The following is a 21,634-nucleotide window of genomic DNA, read 5'->3' as shown; positions in this document are numbered from 1 at the left end:
TGTGAATATATATATTTTTGCTGGTGGTTTAAAGTTGCACTAACACATTGTAGGTTTTCAGTGATGCAAGGATAGGAATGTATTATCTGTGCACTTTTTAGCGATAGTTTTACACTCTAGTGCTGAATCGGTCGACTTCGGTTATCTTTGAGATTAGTATTGGCAACCTTTGAAACACAAACTAAGAATGGCTTATCATCACTGTGCGACATCTGGCGTACACTTTAAGTACTCGTACTGTTGTTGTTTACACAGCAAAGCCAAACTATAGAATTCATGCTAGGAACACGTTTCGCATCGGGAAATGTTATATAGTATTATATATTGTGTGTGTGACATAGTTGTTGGCATAAGATAATAAAGGTTTAGAAAAATTCATATCGATCGTTCATATTATCGATTCAATTCAGATTTCATTTTCATTCAGTTGGTAGTACTACCAGAACCGGCAGTGCTCCCTTCTTACTCCGCAACCGAGTACAAAAATCCATCACTAAAAAGTGCGCGTACTATACAGATCCCTTCAAGATGGCGTGGAGTGATATTGCCTTAGTGGATAAATAAGATTGATTGGAGTTTTTTTTAAGTAGGAAAGATCGTAATACAAAGATAAAGTTGAGATTCTAGAGGACAAATTGGGGCAGATATTCATTTATAGGAAGAGGAATTATGGATGGTATAATTTATCAAGGGAATGTTGATACTTTTCCAAGTTCTTCAAAATTATTTAAGAAAAGATTAATAAACATTTGATAGGGAATCTGCCATCCGGACAACAATCCTAAATGCAGATCGGTGATGATTGATTGATTGATTCATTCATTCATTCATTCATTCATTCATTCATTCATTCATTCATTCGATTGACATAATAAGAATAAATAGGGCCCAAAATACGTTCTAAAATTTAAGAGTATTGAGTTGCTAGATAAAACTATGGATGACAATCTAATGTGAAACTTACAAACTGAAAAGGGCATTAATCCATTACTGTTCAGTTTGACAAATACGTGTTTATTTGTCTGCAGGAAGTTATGTCGCAACTGCAAGTGCAAGAAAGAGGAGCACGATGTGAAGGATGACGAAGGATACGAGCAGTTTGAGATCCTGCTGGGACCTGAGGCCAAGAAACGGAAAATTGGTGGAGGTGAGCAGATGAGCAAAGAGACAGGGGAAGGGATCAAAACATAGGTGTCTATAGTAGCCCTTACACTTACAGTACCAAGCTCGATAGCTGCAGTCGCTTAAGTGCGGCCAGTATCCAGTATTCGGGAGATAGTAGGTTCGAACCCCACTGTCGGCAGCCCTGAAAATGGTTTTCCGTGGTTTCCCATTTTCACACCAGGCAAATGCTGGGGCTGTACCTTAATTAAGGCCACGGCCGCTTCCTTCCCACTCCTAGCCCTTACCTGTCCCATTGTCGCCATAAGACCTATCTGTGTCGGTGCGCGGTGCGACGTAAAGCAACTAGCAAAAAAAAAAAAAAAAAAACACTTACAGTAATAATAATCATCATCATCAGTTAACCATGTCCAGTTGCCTGGGTTTTGTATACGAGTTCTTGCCAACGTTGTCTGTCCGGGTATAGCTTCTCCTGTTCTGCTTGGATGCTGCCTCTTCCAGTCGGATCCTTCTCCACTAGGCTGATCCATCATATCCTTGATCAACTTCTAGGACTTCTGCCGTCCAGATCTCTTTCCAGCCATGTTTTAGCTGCTCAGTTTGGCTCCATTCTCGTAACATGTTTAGACATGGACCATTCCAGTCTCAGCTTTGAGCTTGCATCCAGGAGATAGTGGGTTCGAATCCTACTGTCGGCTGCCCTGAAGATGGTTTTCCTATACCATCGTCACCATAAGACCTATCTGTGTCGGTGCAATGTAAAGCCGCTAGCAAAAAATTCTCAGGTTTGCTGTTTGTTACATTACAGAGTGTCTATTTAACTTCAGTCTCAACACAGATATTCTGATTACAGATCTTATCCATTCATGTTTTCTGAACCATTTTCCTGGCAAATTTCTTTTCTGCAGCTTGGATTCTGCCCTTATTTTTATCTGTAATTGTACAGATCTCAGGACTATAATTATGTGGTAACTAACATAAAGTACATCGTACATTATTAGATTGGAACTTGACTGTTCCACAGGACACTTCTAACTTGATTGTAGAACTGGGGTATTCCACGAACAAACTTTGCAACTTTTCAACTTTGCACTTTTCACTTTTCAATTCTTGCAAAGTGCAAAGTCTTTCTGTTCCACCATGAACTAGGTTGTACTTTTCAATTTCTTTGCAAAGTGAAAAGTATTTACGAATGTTTGATCTTCTTCTTCTTTCGGTGCCTATCCGTTTCGGGTGTTGGCGATCATGATGGCTATTTTCGTCTCGTTTGCGGCAGCGCGGAACAGTTCAACTGATGACATATTGCACCAGCCTCTAAGATTGGCAAACCAAGATATTCTTCTTCTTCCAGGACCTCCTTTGCTGTTGATTTTCCCCTGGAGTATTTTTTGGAGTAGGTTGTATCTATCTGTGTTGCACATTATATGTCCCAGATACTGCAGCTTTCGGCATTTCACTATCTTGATCAACTGAGGTGTTGTGTTCATCCTTCTCATTACTTCCACGTTTGTAATTCTCTGGGTCCAAGATATTCTCAGGATCCGCCTATAAAGCAATGTTTCAAAGGCCTCCAGCTTCTTCTTTGTGTTTTTATTTAAGGTCCATGTCTCTACACCATATAAAAGAACAGAAAATACATAACAGTGCAGAAGTCTGATTTTAGTCTGATCAAGTTTATTCCATGAGCAAACTGTGTAGGCCTAATGCTCTATGATTTTTATGCTTTACTTTTCGCGGCGAACTTGACAGTATAATTGTCGTACCGTTAAAGTTTTTATCATGGGAAAGAAATGTTTTTACAAGAAGCTGGTTGTGCTGGAAGTTGTCAAGGAAAAACGTGACATCCTGTTTGGCAACTTTAAAAATAACCTCTCAAAAGATGACACACATCAATATTAACGAGAGTACCATCAATACATCCACATACAGAAGGAAATTCACCCTTCATTAGAAATCTCGTTGCTATATAAAGTGGATTATCAGGCCAACGTACTGTTAGGAAATATTACATTTACTGTAACATCTACGATTTTGGTAACAGTTCTGCAAATAATTGATTTTGATGTCCCATGCATTGCTGCTACACCGTGCAGCTGGGCACCATTTCCTAACCAATGTACGCATATAAGAATTTGTTCTTTTTCGAAAAGGAATTGATTTCTTTTTGTTGCATGTTACAATAAATGATCGATCATTTCAAGAATAAAGTCAGCCTGTGTTGGGGTAATACGAAATCATTCGCAAAATTCCGTCGAAGTGAGGTTATGAAAATTAATCCTGTCTTTGTACGTTCTCTATTGGATTTTTCATCACTGTCCTCACTTGATGCTAACAAAAGCTCACGTCGTAACGTGTTTATATCACTAAACCAAATTCTACGCCTAGAAAATAGTGTACATACTTGTTAATTAACAGATGAAAAGGGAATCATCTCTTTGCAAGATTTATGAAAACTTTTCACTTCATTTCTTTGCACTTTGCATTTCTGTACCAATGGAGGAACATAACAGGCTTGAAAAGTGAAAAGATTCCTAACTTTTCACTTTGCAAGCTGAAACTGAAAAGTGATGGTGGAACAAAATCTGAACTGAAAAGTGGAAAGTGTAAAGTGAAAAGTTGCTAAGTTCGTTCGTGGAACAGGCCCTTGGCTCCTTTTTGAATCATGCTGGTGATCTCTGCATGGGAATGATTACCTTGTATTTCAATACCCTGCCTGGTAACCATGATCATTAAGGCATCAAATCTATAAGATCTGACACCATGGTTAGCCGGTTCGAGTCCTGTCGGTGGAAAAAATTGGAACCATTGTTCTCCCCAGAAATTTCCATCAGCTGGGTGGGGAACACTGTGTAAAAAATGAATATAACAACATTTCAGTTTATTTCTTTCAGGGCATTAACTGTAATATCAGACAGGTAAACATTAACTGCAAAATTGGACTCTTTTAATTTTAGTATCAGGAACAAGACATAATGGAATATTTTGAACTTGACCGAGTGAGTGGCCGCGTGGTTTGGGTCTTTTAGCTGACAGCTTGCATTCGGGGGATAGTGGGTTCGAACACCACTGTCGGCAGTCCTGAAGATGGTTTTCCGGCAAGAGTAACTGTGTGTTTTTTTCTTCTGTGTTCTTTTAGGAGTTTTGGTGTCGGAACAAATAGTGTGCGCAAAAGAATATAGTGATGTTCACCTAGATGACCCAGGTAGTGATTTCATGTGTTGTGAAGTGCTCAGAAATAAGTCTGCACAATTTAAACGGCTTTGTTTTTATTCCACGTGCTACGGCGGCTGCTGGCGTGCCCAATCCTCCCCTGCCGGTAGTGTACGACTTGCCGTCTCAAGTTGGAATTTACCTCAGGTTGGAAACTGGTTGACTGCCGTTCGTGAGTTTAATTTTCCTTCACTGCTGACTGCAAACCTCCCTTGCATTCTTGTAGCACCGGCTTCGATTCCGGCCTCCAGTAAATTATCTCGGTTTTCTACTCGGCCTACTTTTAGTTTATTATTGACATTCGTACTGTTAGCTGGTGATGTAGAGATAAACCCGGAACCCGCGGCGGATAGTGCGTTCTCAGTTTACCATCACAATATCCGTTCTCTTAAAAACAAAATTATTGACTGTGAGCTCTACCTACAAGAACTATCTTCTTTCGACATTGTCATCTTTTCTGAGAGTTGGTTAATTGAGTTTGTTTCAGACACGGAAATCCCTCTTTCCAAAGAGTTTTTAATTTTCAGAAAAGGCCGTGGATCTCGGGGCAGGGGTGTTCTCCTGGCTGTTAAATCCAAATGGCACGCTAACCTACATACTGATTTAAGTAGTGACTGTGAAGCCATATGGGTAGAAGTGAAATTTCCTAATATCTGTTTGCTTGTTTTTACAGACCACCTTGATCAACCCTGAATTATTCCGAAAATTTTCTCTCTTCTGTAATGTAATTATACTTGGTAACTTTCACCTCTCTGTATCTTGGAATTCCCCTGCACAAGGTGTCCCTTCTAATAGCCTCGGCAAGTGGTATCCCGACCATTATATTAATGGCCTAGGCCTCCAATAGTACATCCTTGAGAACACCTGTGGGGATAGTCTTCTTAACTACCTGCTCTGCTCCATTGAGCCTTCAGTTATTTCTGTGGGACGAAATATTTTAAAATCGAACCACAAGTCTGTAGAGGCAACATTCTCTGTTGCCCCTCCCCGCCTCCCGAAATGTCATCGACCCTTTACCAGGAATTGTGTACCCATGTGGCGAGAGGTTGTTTGGCAGGCTGTCAATCACACCCTCTCTCTTCTACCCTGGCACTTGCTGCAAGTGGGTGAAGTCCAAAAAGCAGTGGACCTGTTCTATGACTGGACTCATGCTGTTCCCACTCATAAAACATCTGCAAGATGTCCATCATGGAAGAAAAGTGACATCAAAATTGCATAAATTAAAAAAACGAAAGCTGGGAAAGACTGGAAAAGGTCTCCTTCTGAAGCCAGCTATAAAACTTTTTCTGACCTTCGCAAACACCATAAATAGCTTCTAAAACGGGATTACCAGGACTACATAAGCTTTGCCTGCCTGGAAGTGAGAAGTAATAGCAAACGATTCTGGTCTGTGATAAACAGCAGGAAAAATACAAAACGTGTGCCAGACACAGTGGGCCGATTGCAGAAACGATATTTAGATAATGTCTACGGTTAAACACTGCCGCGAGCACTGTTTAACCTCAAATGAGAGGAGTGAATCACAACCAGAGGTTATGTACCATGAAATATGTAATTCGTATTATGTTGAGACGATTCCGGGAAGAAAGGTTAGTCCGACGGCCTCTCTGTGGATCGCCTGCTGCTAAATCACAGCAGTTCATTTGACATGTACGGGGAGATAGATCTTAAAATAAGGTTTCGCTTTTCGAGAGACTTGTTTCTTGAGACTGACAAAGGGACAGTCCGATAATTGTCAATTTGAATACAATTATTGGAAACCGATATATTTTTTATATAAACGGGGTAATTTCTGTGGAATTATGTCACTTAGACTACATACATATCAGAGTTACATGTCCCGATTATCAGAGGGCTGTCACATACATCAATTGGGAGAGATTCACTTATATTTACTGCCAAGTAAACATACATAATAGTGAAAACTAAAAGAGTAGGTTGTATGGGTTTTTTATATGTATTTATTTTTGTATAAGTTTTCGGCAACTGTCAGATAAGAAAACGTAAGTGGTGGTGATTATTGTTTAAAGAGGACTGGGGAAGAAGAGCCGTGGCCATAATAACAGCCTTACTATTTGTCTGGTGTAAAAAATAGGGAAACTACAGTAAACAATCTTCAAGGCTGCCGATGATGTGTTTCGAACCTACGATCTCCAGAATGCAAGCTACATCTATATGGCCCGTACAACACTCGGTTACACATTACTATTGCTTCATGTTCCCATCATCGAAGCTACCGTATTTATGAGTAGATTACACTCACTGTAACAACGCTATATTCAAAGCTACACTTCCCCCGGTGGCGTGTCGCTTTAGTGTCGATAATATTATGAGATTTAAATTCCATCGAAAGCGATACTCTTATCTGTGAACAAGTCATGCTCATACTTAGCCATATTTGAGTTATGTGTAGGAAGACAAACAGCTGTTTGGCGCGTGCACAGATGAATTTCATTGGGTGCAACAAGCAAAGAGTTGCATGAAAGATACTTCTGTCTCCATTTTCAAACCAGTATTGAAACTTTAAGCGATGTCTAGTTAAACATCGACTGAGGATTGTTTATGCAATGGAAGATCGTGCTTGTTTTGGACGTTGTTTAGGTAGATGTTGTCTAAGGCTTAAAAATAGTCATCATTTCTGCAATCGATCCAGTGACTTGGGGTGATAATTTAGCCAGTGGTAGGAAAGAAGTTCAGACCGCAACTGGTGGAGAAGCCTCGTTTGCCGACCCATCGCTTAAGATGGAACGACGTGGGATATGTATGTATGGTAGTAATAGACCGAAAATTTGGAACGATTACTTTGTGTCTAATTTTGTTGCACCTGTTCAGTTCCCAGATTTTCTGTGTATTGATTCTGTTCCTTCTCATAGTCTCAGTAATCTTTGCACCTCTGAGTCAGAAGTCTATTCTTTACTTTTCTCCCTGCCAGAAAATAAACCTACTGATCCGGATGGCCTCAGTCCTGTCTTCCTTAAGAATACCGCTACGACTCTGGCCTATTCTATTGCTGTTATATTTAACCGTTGCTTCTTAGCTGGCTACTTTCCTGACGACTGGAAAATCGTTAACATCACTCTGGTTTTTAAAAGTGGAAAGAGGTCTGATGTCGGAAACTATCGCCCGATTTCTATATTACCAAACCTGTCTCTCATCTATGAAAAGATTGTCCACCAGCATCTTCTTTCTTTCACCCTTCCTTATATATCATCCCAGCAGCATGGTTTTCTTCCTGGTAGCTCCTGCCTAACCAATCTGGCTGTTCTTTTACATCATGCAACATCTGCTCTTAATGCCATTTCTCAGCTGGACGTGTGCTACATTGATATTGCAAAGGCTTTTGATACGGTAGACCACGCACTTCTTTCCTATAAACTCTCAGAACATTTTAATATCCATTGTCGCTTCCTAACTCTCCTGCTGAGCTTCCTCAATACCAGAACTCAGCATGTGGTTCTTGATGGGTTCAGTTCAACTTTTGTTATGGTACATTCTGGCATCCCACAGGGCAGTGTCCTAGGTCCCCTTCTTTTTGTCCTATTTATTGACAATCTCAATACTATATCCTCCGTTTCATGTGAAGTTCTACTATTTGCAGATGACTGTAAAATATTCAAACAAATCAATTCTTTATCAGACGTACACTCCTTTTAGAGCAGGCTTAACTGACACTCGGAATGGTGCTCCACATGGCGTCTTAACCCTAATCCTACCAAGTGTTCCTCTATTTTGATCACGCTTCGTAAATCCCCTATTCTTAGTAAATACTCCCTCCTTGGTAACGCACTCCCAACTCTGATGGAACAAAATGACTTAGGAGTGTTGTTTGATGCTAAATTGTTATTTGTCCCCCATATACAAAAGATAACCTCACGAGCAATGTCACTTCTCGGTTTGTTGTATAGATTTTCTGACATCACCGATATCCACGACCTCAGAGCCTACTATATATCTTGCATCCTACCAATAATTGATTTTGCGTCTCCTATTTGATCTACCTCTTCACCCACTAATCTGAATTACATTGACCGAGTGCAGTCATTCTTGTGTGCCATTGTTAGAGCCAGAGTATCTGATTGTCGAAACTTAAGCAGTAATCAGATACTGGATAAGTTAAACCTTCGCCCGTTATCTAGTCGCAGGAAAGTAGCCGACCTTAGATTCCTATATAACGCTGTTAACAGTTTATTTCTGCTGAACTTGTATCCTTGTTTTCCCTACATGTTCCAACTCGCATAACCAGGATTAATCCACCCTTTCATATTACGTATTCCCGCCAACCCTCCTTAACTCTTTATCTTCTGACAGGAAGTTGGACAATTTTTTTTTTTTTTTTTTTTTTTTTTTCCATATGCCTCCTTTAATCGATTCTTCCTTAACTTAACAGAGTTCATTTTCTTCATATTCTGTTCACATTTCTTTCCCCTCTTTTGTACATAATTATTTATTTATTTATTTGCTTGCTTGCTTGCTTGCTTGCTTGCTTGCTTGCTTGCTTGCTTGCTTGCTTGCTTGCTTGCTTGCTTGCTTGCTTGCTTGCTTGCTTGCTTGCTTGCTTGCTTGCTTGCTTGCTTGCTTGCTTGCTTGCTTGCTTGCTTGCTTGCTTGCTTGCTTGCTTGCTTGCTTGCTTGCTTGCTTGCTTGCTTGCTTGCTTGCTTGCTTGCTTGCTTGCTTGCTTGCTTGCTTGCTTGCTTGCTTGCTTGCTTGCTTGCTTGCTTGCTTGCTTGCTTGCTTGCTTGCTTGCTTGCTTGCTTGCTTGCTTGCTTGCTTGCTTGCTTGCTTGCTTGCTTGCTTGCTTGCTTGCTTGCTTGCTTGCTTGCTTGCTTGCTTGCTTGCTTGCTTGCTTGCTTGCTTGCTTGCTTGCTTGCTTGCTTGCTTGCTTGCTTGCTTGCTTGCTTGCTTGCTTGCTTGCTTGCTTGCTTGCTTGCTTGCTTGCTTGCTTGCTTGCTTGCTTGCTTGCTTGCTTGCTTGCTTGCTTGCTTGCTTGCTTGCTTGCTTGCTTGCTTGCTTGCTTGCTTGCTTGCTTGCTTGCTTGCTTGCTTGCTTGCTTGCTTGCTTGCTTGCTTGCTTGCTTGCTTGCTTGCTTGCTTGCTTGCTTGCTTGCTTGCTTGCTTGCTTGCTTGCTTGCTTGCTTGCTTGCTTGCTTGCTTGCTTGCTTGCTTGCTTGCTTGCTTGCTTGCTTGCTTGCTTGCTTGCTTGCTTGCTTGCTTGCTTGCTTGCTTGCTTGCTTGCTTGCTTGCTTGCTTGCTTGCTTGCTTGCTTGCTTGCTTGCTTGCTTGCTTGCTTGCTTGCTTGCTTGCTTGCTTGCTTGCTTGCTTGCTTGCTTGCTTGCTTGCTTGCTTGCTTGCTTGCTTGCTTGCTTGCTTGCTTGCTTGCTTGCTTGCTTGCTTGCTTGCTTGCTTGCTTGCTTGCTTGCTTGCTTGCTTGCTTGCTTGCTTGCTTGCTTGCTTGCTTGCTTGCTTGCTTGCTTGCTTGCTTGCTTGCTTGCTTGCTTGCTTGCTTGCTTGCTTGCTTGCTTGCTTGCTTGCTTGCTTGCTTGCTTGCTTGCTTGCTTGCTTGCTTGCTTGCTTGCTTGCTTGCTTGCTTGCTTGCTTGCTTGCTTGCTTGCTTGCTTGCTTGCTTGCTTGCTTGCTTGCTTGCTTGCTTGCTTGCTTGCTTGCTTGCTTGCTTGCTTGCTTGCTTGCTTGCTTGCTTGCTTGCTTGCTTGCTTGCTTGCTTGCTTGCTTGCTTGCTTGCTTGCTTGCTTGCTTGCTTGCTTGCTTGCTTGCTTGCTTGCTTGCTTGCTTGCTTGCTTGCTTGCTTGCTTGCTTGCTTGCTTGCTTGCTTGCTTGCTTGCTTGCTTGCTTGCTTGCTTGCTTGCTTGCTTGCTTGCTTGCTTGCTTGCTTGCTTGCTTGCTTGCTTGCTTGCTTGCTTGCTTGCTTGCTTGCTTGCTTGCTTGCTTGCTTGCTTGCTTGCTTGCTTGCTTGCTTGCTTGCTTGCTTGCTTGCTTGCTTGCTTGCTTGCTTGCTTGCTTGCTTGCTTGCTTGCTTGCTTGCTTGCTTGCTTGCTTGCTTGCTTGCTTGCTTGCTTGCTTGCTTGCTTGCTTGCTTGCTTGCTTGCTTGCTTGCTTGCTTGCTTGCTTGCTTGCTTGCTTGCTTGCTTGCTTGCTTGCTTGCTTGCTTGCTTGCTTGCTTGCTTGCTTGCTTGCTTGCTTGCTTGCTTGCTTGCTTGCTTGCTTGCTTGCTTGCTTGCTTGCTTGCTTGCTTGCTTGCTTGCTTGCTTGCTTGCTTGCTTGCTTGCTTGCTTGCTTGCTTGCTTGCTTGCTTGCTTGCTTGCTTGCTTGCTTGCTTGCTTGCTTGCTTGCTTGCTTGCTTGCTTGCTTGCTTGCTTGCTTGCTTGCTTGCTTGCTTGCTTGCTTGCTTGCTTGCTTGCTTGCTTGCTTGCTTGCTTGCTTGCTTGCTTGCTTGCTTGCTTGCTTGCTTGCTTGCTTGCTTGCTTGCTTGCTTGCTTGCTTGCTTGCTTGCTTGCTTGCTTGCTTGCTTGCTTGCTTGCTTGCTTGCTTGCTTGCTTGCTTGCTTGCTTGCTTGCTTGCTTGCTTGCTTGCTTGCTTGCTTGCTTGCTTGCTTGCTTGCTTGCTTGCTTGCTTGCTTGCTTGCTTGCTTGCTTGCTTGCTTGCTTGCTTGCTTGCTTGCTTGCTTGCTTGCTTGCTTGCTTGCTTGCTTGCTTGCTTGCTTGCTTGCTTGCTTGCTTGCTTGCTTGCTTGCTTGCTTGCTTGCTTGCTTGCTTGCTTGCTTGCTTGCTTGCTTGCTTGCTTGCTTGCTTGCTTGCTTGCTTGCTTGCTTGCTTGCTTGCTTGCTTGCTTGCTTGCTTGCTTGCTTGCTTGCTTGCTTGCTTGCTTGCTTGCTTGCTTGCTTGCTTGCTTGCTTGCTTGCTTGCTTGCTTGCTTGCTTGCTTGCTTGCTTGCTTGCTTGCTTGCTTGCTTGCTTGCTTGCTTGCTTGCTTGCTTGCTTGCTTGCTTGCTTGCTTGCTTGCTTGCTTGCTTGCTTGCTTGCTTGCTTGCTTGCTTGCTTGCTTGCTTGCTTGCTTGCTTGCTTGCTTGCTTGCTTGCTTGCTTGCTTGCTTGCTTGCTTGCTTGCTTGCTTGCTTGCTTGCTTGCTTGCTTGCTTGCTTGCTTGCTTGCTTGCTTGCTTGCTTGCTTGCTTGCTTGCTTGCTTGCTTGCTTGCTTGCTTGCTTGCTTGCTTGCTTGCTTGCTTGCTTGCTTGCTTGCTTGCTTGCTTGCTTGCTTGCTTGCTTGCTTGCTTGCTTGCTTGCTTGCTTGCTTGCTTGCTTGCTTGCTTGCTTGCTTGCTTGCTTGCTTGCTTGCTTGCTTGCTTGCTTGCTTGCTTGCTTGCTTGCTTGCTTGCTTGCTTGCTTGCTTGCTTGCTTGCTTGCTTGCTTGCTTGCTTGCTTGCTTGCTTGCTTGCTTGCTTGCTTGCTTGCTTGCTTGCTTGCTTGCTTGCTTGCTTGCTTGCTTGCTTGCTTGCTTGCTTGCTTGCTTGCTTGCTTGCTTGCTTGCTTGCTTGCTTGCTTGCTTGCTTGCTTGCTTGCTTGCTTGCTTGCTTGCTTGCTTGCTTGCTTGCTTGCTTGCTTGCTTGCTTGCTTGCTTGCTTGCTTGCTTGCTTGCTTGCTTGCTTGCTTGCTTGCTTGCTTGCTTGCTTGCTTGCTTGCTTGCTTGCTTGCTTGCTTGCTTGCTTGCTTGCTTGCTTGCTTGCTTGCTTGCTTGCTTGCTTGCTTGCTTGCTTGCTTGCTTGCTTGCTTGCTTGCTTGCTTGCTTGCTTGCTTGCTTGCTTGCTTGCTTGCTTGCTTGCTTGCTTGCTTGCTTGCTTGCTTGCTTGCTTGCTTGCTTGCTTGCTTGCTTGCTTGCTTGCTTGCTTGCTTGCTTGCTTGCTTGCTTGCTTGCTTGCTTGCTTGCTTGCTTGCTTGCTTGCTTGCTTGCTTGCTTGCTTGCTTGCTTGCTTGCTTGCTTGCTTGCTTGCTTGCTTGCTTGCTTGCTTGCTTGCTTGCTTGCTTGCTTGCTTGCTTGCTTGCTTGCTTGCTTGCTTGCTTGCTTGCTTGCTTGCTTGCTTGCTTGCTTGCTTGCTTGCTTGCTTGCTTGCTTGCTTGCTTGCTTGCTTGCTTGCTTGCTTGCTTGCTTGCTTGCTTGCTTGCTTGCACTCAAATCAGACTACAATAAATTTGACTTCCTTTTCTTCTCCCAAAAAGTCTTGAGTTTGGTTGACCTGGCTGCCCTCTCCGCATCCGTTATAACATATTGTTTCCTCTGTACAGTGGTCAGAGGAAGCCTGATGCATTTATTCTTCAAAATACTCTTCTCGCCTCTGTTTTCTATGGTTTGCGTGGTAATATTCAACTCCTCCAAATCGCTTTGAACTTCTTTGAACCAATTGTTTTTTGATTTACTATTCCAAAAGTAATTAAATAATTGTTTTAAAACTCTGTTATCACTTAGTCGAAATATATGACAAAAAAAGGCAATTCTTCTTTTTCTCATCGTGTCTGTGATGGACTCACTTTCCCGATAGATAACCTCATTCGGCAACAATCTCCACTGTCCATCCACCTGATGTTTCTTGTTTATTTATTTTTTTACTGTAATATACCGTTACTTATGTGTTATATCTGTATTTATCTTAGTGTGCCTAGCTATAAGTTCTTCTCTTTGTTTTACGTTCAATCTTTAATTTTCCTTATTTCTTTTGCCTTCATGTTTTGCTGTTAATTGGTGCCTCTACAGTTATTTTGTTAGTTTTTAATTTTTTCCTCGGATATTTTTTCCTCATTGTTCTTCCACTTATTTTTTTTATGTTTGCTATGTGGTGCTCCATTGTAAATATTTTTTCTCATTGCGGAACTCTGTAATTCGGCCTCTCGCTGTTTTGGTTTCCCAAATAAATACCTTAATTAAGGCCACGGCCACTTCTAGCCCTAACCGTTGTAAAAAAGAAATATATTTTGAACTTCTAGTGTTGTTCTACTGCTCATTCGTAATCACGTAACACCTTGGCTTACCACTCTGTTGTTGTGGAGTGCCATATGGCTTTGTGACTTTGTGTGGAATCGAGTGCTTGCATGCGATTCCACGCTAATTGAGACACTGTTCATGCACGACACTACATGATAGTCAAGCTAAACATTTAAACTCCGATCTACTTGATGCGATTATGCTCAAAATAATGAAGATTTATCATTCAAATAAACAGTTTTACAGTATTTACGTTTTAATACATAACTAACACATACCTAGGTTATAATAGGCTGTAGTCTGTAAAAAAAAAAGGTAGGTATATAATTTCTAATCCATAGATAGCATTCCATAGGCCTGGATTCAGTTCCAAATACCTACAGTACTCGTATATAGTGAGGGTATATGATGCTGTTTTTGGCAATTTGTCTGTCAGATGGGAACGTTAAGCCTTGACCGGACTCCTTGGTGTTATTCATCAGGAATGGGCAATGCGCCGACACTGGGTTTCACTGTCTCCCTACTGGATCATCACCACCACCACCACCATCACCATCATCATCACAACGCTACACAACACACAACATAGCTGTCATCACACTGGATAACAGAAACACATGCACTTGTGCTATGAACTTCACCTCCGAGGTGTCCGGCTCCATGGCTAAATGGTTAACGTGGTGGTGTTTGGTTACAGGGGCCCCGGGTTCGATTCCCGGCAAGGTCGGGAATTTTAACCATCATTGGTTAATTACGCTGGCATGGGGACTGGGTGTTTTTGTAGTCTTCAAGATCATTTCATCCTCATGACGCGCAGGTCGCCTACGGGTGTCAGATCAAAAGACCTGCACCTGGCGAGCCGAACATGTCCTCGGACACTTCTGGCAATAAATCCATACGTCATTTCATTTATCTCTGATGCAAGGTTTAAGTAACTCCATGGACAAAGATGGTGTACACAAATAAATGAAGACTGCAGACCGCCCATCATCATGGCTAATGGACTTGTATCCAAGTGCCCAAGCAGTGAAACAAACACACACACACACACACACACACACACACACACAGACACACTCACTCACTCTCTCTCTCTCTCTGTACAGTCACCTGTAAATAGTGTTTCACTACCCTAACCTCTTTATATTTCTTTCCAGAACCTAAATAATAATGATCAAAATAATAAGTGCACCCCCAAAGGCCATGGTGATAAAAATGCACTATTTAAAATTCTAGATAAACATGTTAAAACGCTTGCCACAAAGCAGTCATGATCCATTTATACAGGTATAACACTCTGCTAGGGTTAATGTTTTGTCTGTTTATGCATTTTAAGGTTGCAGATAAGGAGATGTGTTGTTTTCTTTCCGCAGTATTGAAGCTGAAGGTCCCAGAAGAAGTGAAGCCTGCATCAGTAGAGCCTAGCAACAAGGGTGTCGCTTTTGACTGGGTTCCTCCTAATGTATCGGATGATGTGGTGAGTCATGCAATCATTGAAGGGATGAGACTGGTACATTGCATTAGAATCTGACTCGGGAATCTTGTTTCATATAGGATTATACTTATACAGTGAAACCTTGTTAGTGCGTTCCTCATTAATATGTTTTCCCGCTTAGTACGTCGTAAATTCAAAGTCCCAATTTTCATCGTGTTAAATCTTTATAAAAAATACCTCGCTAATTACGTCAAACCTTTTTGCTACTGCTGCTTAGTATGATCACATTTTTCCTAACCCTGAAAATGTTATTTGTCATCCCTTGTGAATAAAACTTAATTTCCAACTCTGGTAAGAGCCGTTGCCGCAGTTGAGTGATAAATTCCTGAACTTCACGGCATAAGTTACACCTTAGGGGAGCTAGCCGTTAGCATCAGGAATGTTTAGGTTTGCTTGCCGGTTAGCAGCGAGATTGCTGAATAACACAGTGAGCCTATTTGTGCTTGTATCTTAGAAGTGAAGCTTCCACGGTGTGAAGAATTATTTAATTTATTTTCCGGGTTGAACCGTGTTGTACTTGTACGCATATCACGTACAGTTTGCCGACGTTTCGAATACATTGCAGTATTCATTGTCAAGGCGACTGAAATACCCCTACTCGATCCGAGGTAATCAGTCTCCCAGGCTTGTATTTTGCATTCCATTCAGAAGTCAGAAATTGATTCTGTGTTGAGTGGTACAGTGAAGTGTAGCGAATATTTGTTGCATGATGTGGTAGCTTATGTCCGGATTAGGAACATGGTCATGAAAAACTGACTAGCGTGGTGCACATTTGTCTTGTAATAGCCTAGTTATGAATATGGAAAAAGTCATGAAATTCCTTACTAATGAAGACAAAATTAAAATCTGTTAGAAAATGGATTGGCGTCCGCATCTTCAAGTGTACAGAGGTCACGAATATTGAACTCGCACCTTAGAGTTTCAACTCGAGTTGGTTAAAATGTATTCAGAATTGTGGCCAAAGTAATTCCATTCCTCCCGGTCGTACAGTGTCGAGTGTAATCTCCAATACATTCTTTAAGAGTGTGACCAGAAAATTATGTTAAATAACCCACGCTCCGAAACAAAAGGCTTCTACTAACATTTGTTTTAGAAAGAGTGTGATTGCAATAATACTTTGATGTTTTTATTGGCCCCCGTGCATGTGTTTTTATATTTGTTGTCTGGTGTTTTTCACACTGTTAAGTGCGTTTTTTATATAAGCCCCTGCAGAAAAGGTTTGCATATTTGTTCTCTCTTGTTTTTCACACCTTTTAATACTTTCCTATTGTCTTAAAATGGTAGATATAGTTTTCATTGTACCCGCGGATACACGATATAAAATGCCCTCGTGTGGGAGGAAATCATATCTGGTGTGTCCATATTCCTGTTGGACAATTTTTATTCGTATATTCAATTGTACGGTTTCTCACTTAACATGTTCTTTTTTGTTGCCCCCTGCAGAAACATCTTAACAAGGATTTACTGTATTGTTTGTGACCCATTGCGCGGTAAGGGACCCAAAAATTGGTAATGGAAATTTTACAGTATTGCTGAACAAAAGTGTCTGGGGTGTAAAAGTTGCATTTCTACGTTTTAACTTCTTGCGCTATCTATGAGTCTTCTTAGCAAACTAAGTTATGCAGCAGTTCGAGTCTTTGCCAATCATTGTCTTGAAAACTTTGTACAGTTGGTAAAAAAATTAGTGAAAACTGCATTTTTCTAAAAATACAGTTTTCTTAATAGCAACAGTTAATAATATCTTCTGAAGTATTGCTCCTAGGAGTATGAACTCTTTTTTTTTTTAAATGCTCTGTGTCTTATGCCAATTTTAGGACCATAAAATCTCTAAAATGAAAAATTCTACTTTATATCCCTTTCCACACAATGGGTTGCATTTTTGTTTTGGTTTTCTATATAATAATAATAATAATAATAATAATAATAATAATAATAATAATAATAATAATAATAAATGAGAGGGACTCTGTGCACAAACCACTCACCTTTTAAAGTTTGTGGGCTGTTATACTTTGTACACTAGTCTCCCTCCCCTGCGAACCATGTGACCTTGCCACGGTGTAGAGGCTTGTGTCTCCCAGGGAAGCAGATGGCCAAGCCACAGGTGCAACCTCGTCAGACGGGTATCTGTCAAGAGTCCAGACTTATGAGTGATTTGTTGAAAGGGGCATAGCAGCTTTTCAGAAATTGCAAGGGTGGCAGTCTTGATGATTGACTGATATGGCTTTGTAATAATATTTAACATAGCTTAGCTGTATTGATATCGCTGCAAGGCTAAAAGCAACGGGAAACTACAGCCGTAACTAACTCCCGAGGACATGCAGCTCTCTCCGTATGAATGATGTACTTACGGTGGTTTCCTCCTGGGTAAAATATTCTGGAGGTAAAATTGTCTTCCATTCGCACATCCGGGTGGGGACTACACGCGAGGGGGCAATCATCAGGCAGATGGATACCGACATTCTGTGAATTGGAACATGGAATTTTAGAAGTTTGAATCGTTGTGGTAGATTAGAGAAGACACGCAGGACTTGTTTAGTTGGTTTTTAGGAAAGTGTAGGTGGCAAGAATGGGAGGGGTAGACCAAGATATGAATATGACAAGCAGATTAGATCAGATGTAGTATGTAGTAGTTCCGTAGAAATGAAAAGGTTAGCACAGGATAGGGTGGCGTGGAGAACTGCATCAAACAAGTCTATGGATGGACTGATGACTCAAACACCACCACACTTCTTTCGCTAATCCAGCCATTCCTTGCACGGAGGGGCGTTTAATTAGTGATAGTGCCGGATTACTGAGTGTGTCTGAGAAATACCTACTCCTACTGTACTTTATAAAGTCTGATATTACAATGTAGCATTCATATTTCTACTTCTTCTTATTCGTGGCCTTTTTTCCCCAATTTGTTGGGGTCATCACTCTGTGTGGATTTGGCCCTGTGTTACGGCTGGATGGCCTTCCTGACACCAACCCTATATGGAGGGGTGTATTCATAACTGCATGCTTCTGTGATGGTAGGTAATATGATGTATGGGTATGAAAATGTGTATTAACCTTTGTCAAGCAGATTAAGATTTGGCTTCTGAGCGCAATTAGTTTTCATGAAAATTTTTCGTTGTTAATACCCATAAACATTCCGATAATGTAAGTAGTTAAGTAAAAATAAGTCATTCATACCTAATTTCATCAAAACAGATTGCAGATATCCATTTATTCTTGAAGAAATAAATCCTCAACTGCCTGTTTTGGTGCAAAAACGGCACACCCCACAATAAATAAATAAAAAAAGAAACAAAGTTAGGTTTTGGTCCACCCAATCAATACACATCACTTTACAAGTGAACTATTTAATTAAAAACATATTAAAAATATTTAGGGACATGTTTTGTATCTATTTGAAACTTCATCAGCCATAAAATTACGTGGTAGATTACAAAACTCAAATCAGAAACTGAAAAAAAATGTAAAAATGGAGAACCTAATGTCTTTTTGAGAAATGCAAAAAATATAAATATATTTATACATTATTTACACAAATTGACCTCACTTCTTGCAAACAATCCTTCTACCAGATTCTAACAATGCTTGCAACGTTTTTTAAGTAAGGTCGTTCATATTTAACTTGGCTGAAGGATTGTTTGCAAGAAGTTTTAAGCTACCTCTTTAAATATATGTATATTTGTTGTCCTATGTTTTCTCAGTAGTTTAAAAAGGAACATCCATTTCAAATACGGACAGCAACAATGGACATTGATTCCATACGAGACGTTGAGGCAGTCAAAGAAATATTAATGTTTATTTATTCCACCTATTCAATACATAAAAAGTGATTTTAAATTATAGGGACATGTTTTGTCCTTTATTTAAGGGCATCTTCAGCCTAAATCTCAATCTGAAAGATTAAAAATCAGGATCCTGATTGTTCTTAACCCTTTCCGGCCCTTAGCGCCCGAAAGCACCTGACTGTTCATTTAACCTTCCAGTCCTTAGCGCCCGAAAGCGCCCGGCTGCATTATCTGCATTCGTCTGCGATCTGTGTGATAGTTTTTTATTTTTCTCATCAGTGAAGTGTTTATAAGGCATTTATGAACACGCAGTGCAATCTACAAGTCTTAGTGAATAAAGGAAGAGTGATAATCTGTCTTGACGTTGCCTAGGCAATGGTCTTGAACTTCCGCGAGCACGGGTCAGCTGTTTCGTTCGTAAACATGGCAGGATTGAATATCGCGTATATTGAAACTGAGCTGAATATGGGCGGAAAAAATGACACAGAATCCTTGAGTAGGGGTGCAGGTGAATTTTTAATGAGTGAATAATGTATCAACGAAGATAATTTTAGTGATAACAGTGATATGAATGAAAACGAATATCGATAAATCGGACCTGATGGAGTTATCACGGCAATTCGGGTAACACAAATATTACGTTTCGTTACTCCGAGTGATTAAATGGATGATGTTGAACCTGCGCATAATTCGGGAAGAGTATTAGGGGAAAGAGATTGTTTTTTGCTTATGTTAGGAGGAGAAAAACTATTCAGTGACATAGCCTATTGCGCATATAACAATGCAGCCTTCAAACAGTCGCATTCCGGTAAGATAAAAACAGAATGGGAAGACCCTTGCCCAGAGGAAATAAAATCTTATATACATGGGTATCATTCCACTTCCAAAATCACGTGATTATTGGTTCTGAGCAATTCAGACAACATGGGAATGTGACAAATGCAGACTGTGTCTGTGTTGAGTATTACGAGGAGGGGGGGTGGGTGAAAAACACATTATGACTCAATAAACAGAGAAATGGATGTGATGGTATATTTTCTAATGTTATTGAAAATTTGAATTCATTGTGATCAATAGTTTTTACTGTATTTAACTTTTTCTGAAACAATATGGTCTGTTTCAGTCTTTGCTAAATAATAGGTTGAAACCTGGGGATAAGGGGAGTGAAAATGCGGGCGGAAAAAGGTTAATCGTGGTTGATTAAAAAAAAAAAATTACAAATGAATGTGAGGATGATGTAGGAAATAGTTAAGATATTCTTAAAAATAAAGTCTTAATAGAGTCTTACAAACAAATAGACGTCATTTATACACTTTCTTGAATGTCCTTGTCTAAAAATATGGTAACAAGTTGCATATTGGTAGTTCTATAAGAACGCAAATTGCTACGTCGAATCTTGTAAAGCAGCGCCCTGTGTTGGTTGAGAGCGACTGTAGCTTCTTGTGTAGAGTCAAAAGGGAAATTTGGTTTGAAGTCTCTTTATTAATGTTAAATTGGTTAACGTAAAATTGAACGTGAACCGGCCTTTCAAAACTGCAATGAAACAGTTGTACACCGAACGGATGTCTGATGGTGACCCTGCGTTAACACCAACCAGACGAGTGAAGAGGCCTGAAGTGGGACTAATATGCAGCTGGATCAAGACCGCATGGGCGTGCATTCCCAACGATCTAGTGTCCGAAAGCTTTAACAAACGTGGAATTTCAAATTCAGTGGACGGTAGTGAGGACGACTATTTGAAGACAGATGCCAGCGACAAAAGTTCCTATGGTGAAACTTCAGATGACGACGGTGAATTGTGTATGATCTGAGTATTGGACCGGTTTTGTTTACAATTTTTGTGATGATTTTATTAATTGTAAGCTGTTTGAATTTATATTTGTGGTATTTTTTAAGAAAATTATATAGGTATTTAAGTTGTCTGTTTGTTTTTTTTCCTTTCCCATTTTTGCTGTCTCAAATTTAGGGTGCGGGTCTTATTCGGTGGTAGGTGGTATTGAGGATTATACGGTAATGTACTATGTAGAGTTGTTGAAAATGAGTTGTAACGTGGAAGTAAAGCATTTCCGGAGCCATATTGTTCTGTGCATCAGGAATGTGTCCTGAACGTTTGGCTGTACCTTTCTGTTACACCCTGTCGTCGTCATCATCATGATTTTCATTTCTCCCTTGTCCAGCTCCTGCCAGGTCGGGGTGTTGATGGCACTTCTCCACCATTACCTCTCCTTCCACCACTCATCTTCAGTAATTGTATTCCAGTCCAGTCTTCTACTGTTCTTGACAGAGTCCATCCATCTTGCTCAGGGCCTCGCTTTTGCCCTCTTTCCTTAGCCTCCAACTCTGTTTTGCTATCCTTTCCTCCTCCGTTTTCATAACATGTCCAAACAATCTCAGTTTATTCTTCTCCATCCTATCACTGAGTTTTTCTACTCCTATCTCTTTTCTGACCTCAACATTTCTTACTCTGTCTCCTTATCTTCCCTACCGTACTCCTAAGGAACCAAGCTCGATAGCTGCAGTCGCTTAAGTGCGGCTATTATCCAGTATTCGGGAGATAGTAGGTTCGAACCCCACTTTCGGCAGCCCTGAGGATGGTTTTCCGTGGTTTCCCATTTTCACACCAGGCAAATGCTGGGGCTGTACCTTAATTAAGGCCATGGCCGCTTCCTTCCAACTCCTAGCTCTTCCCTGTCCCATCGTTGCCATAAGACCTATCTGTGTCGGTGCGACGTAAAACAACTAGCAAAAAAAAAGGAACTTCCTCTCACTGGCGTAAATTTTACTCTCATTTCTTGCTGTCAAAGACCAAATCTCTGATGAATACGTTAATATAGGGGTATAGTACTTCTTGAAGGAGAGTAACAAGAGGAAGAATATGGCTTCAGGAGTGGAAGATCTACAGTGGACCCAATCTTTAGCATGAGACAGCTGATGGAAAAGAACTGGGAATATGGAAAGGATCTGGTCGTGACTTTCATAGATAGAGAAAAGGTATACATTAGTGTCCCCAGAGAGAAGGTTTGGGAAACCATGGTTAAAA

At 41.2% G+C, this 21,634-nt stretch overlaps 1 protein-coding gene across 1 annotated transcript in view; it reads left to right on the top strand.

Moving 5' to 3' along the window:
• Positions 1-21,634, top strand: part of Tes (Testin) — a 96,119-nt gene that overhangs the window by 3,174 nt on the left and 71,311 nt on the right. The window contains exons 4-5 of the mRNA XM_067159024.2: positions 1,029-1,147; positions 14,688-14,791. Of these exons, the coding sequence (XP_067015125.2) occupies positions 1,029-1,147; positions 14,688-14,791 (223 nt within the window). The remainder of the gene's footprint in view (positions 1-1,028; positions 1,148-14,687; positions 14,792-21,634) is intronic.

This window comes from Anabrus simplex, chromosome X, assembly GCF_040414725.1.
Source record: "Anabrus simplex isolate iqAnaSimp1 chromosome X, ASM4041472v1, whole genome shotgun sequence".
Taxonomy (NCBI): Eukaryota; Metazoa; Arthropoda; class Insecta; order Orthoptera; family Tettigoniidae; genus Anabrus; species Anabrus simplex.
The sequence above is the reverse complement of the archived record's forward strand: the minus strand, read 5'-3'. Positions and strand labels throughout refer to the sequence as shown.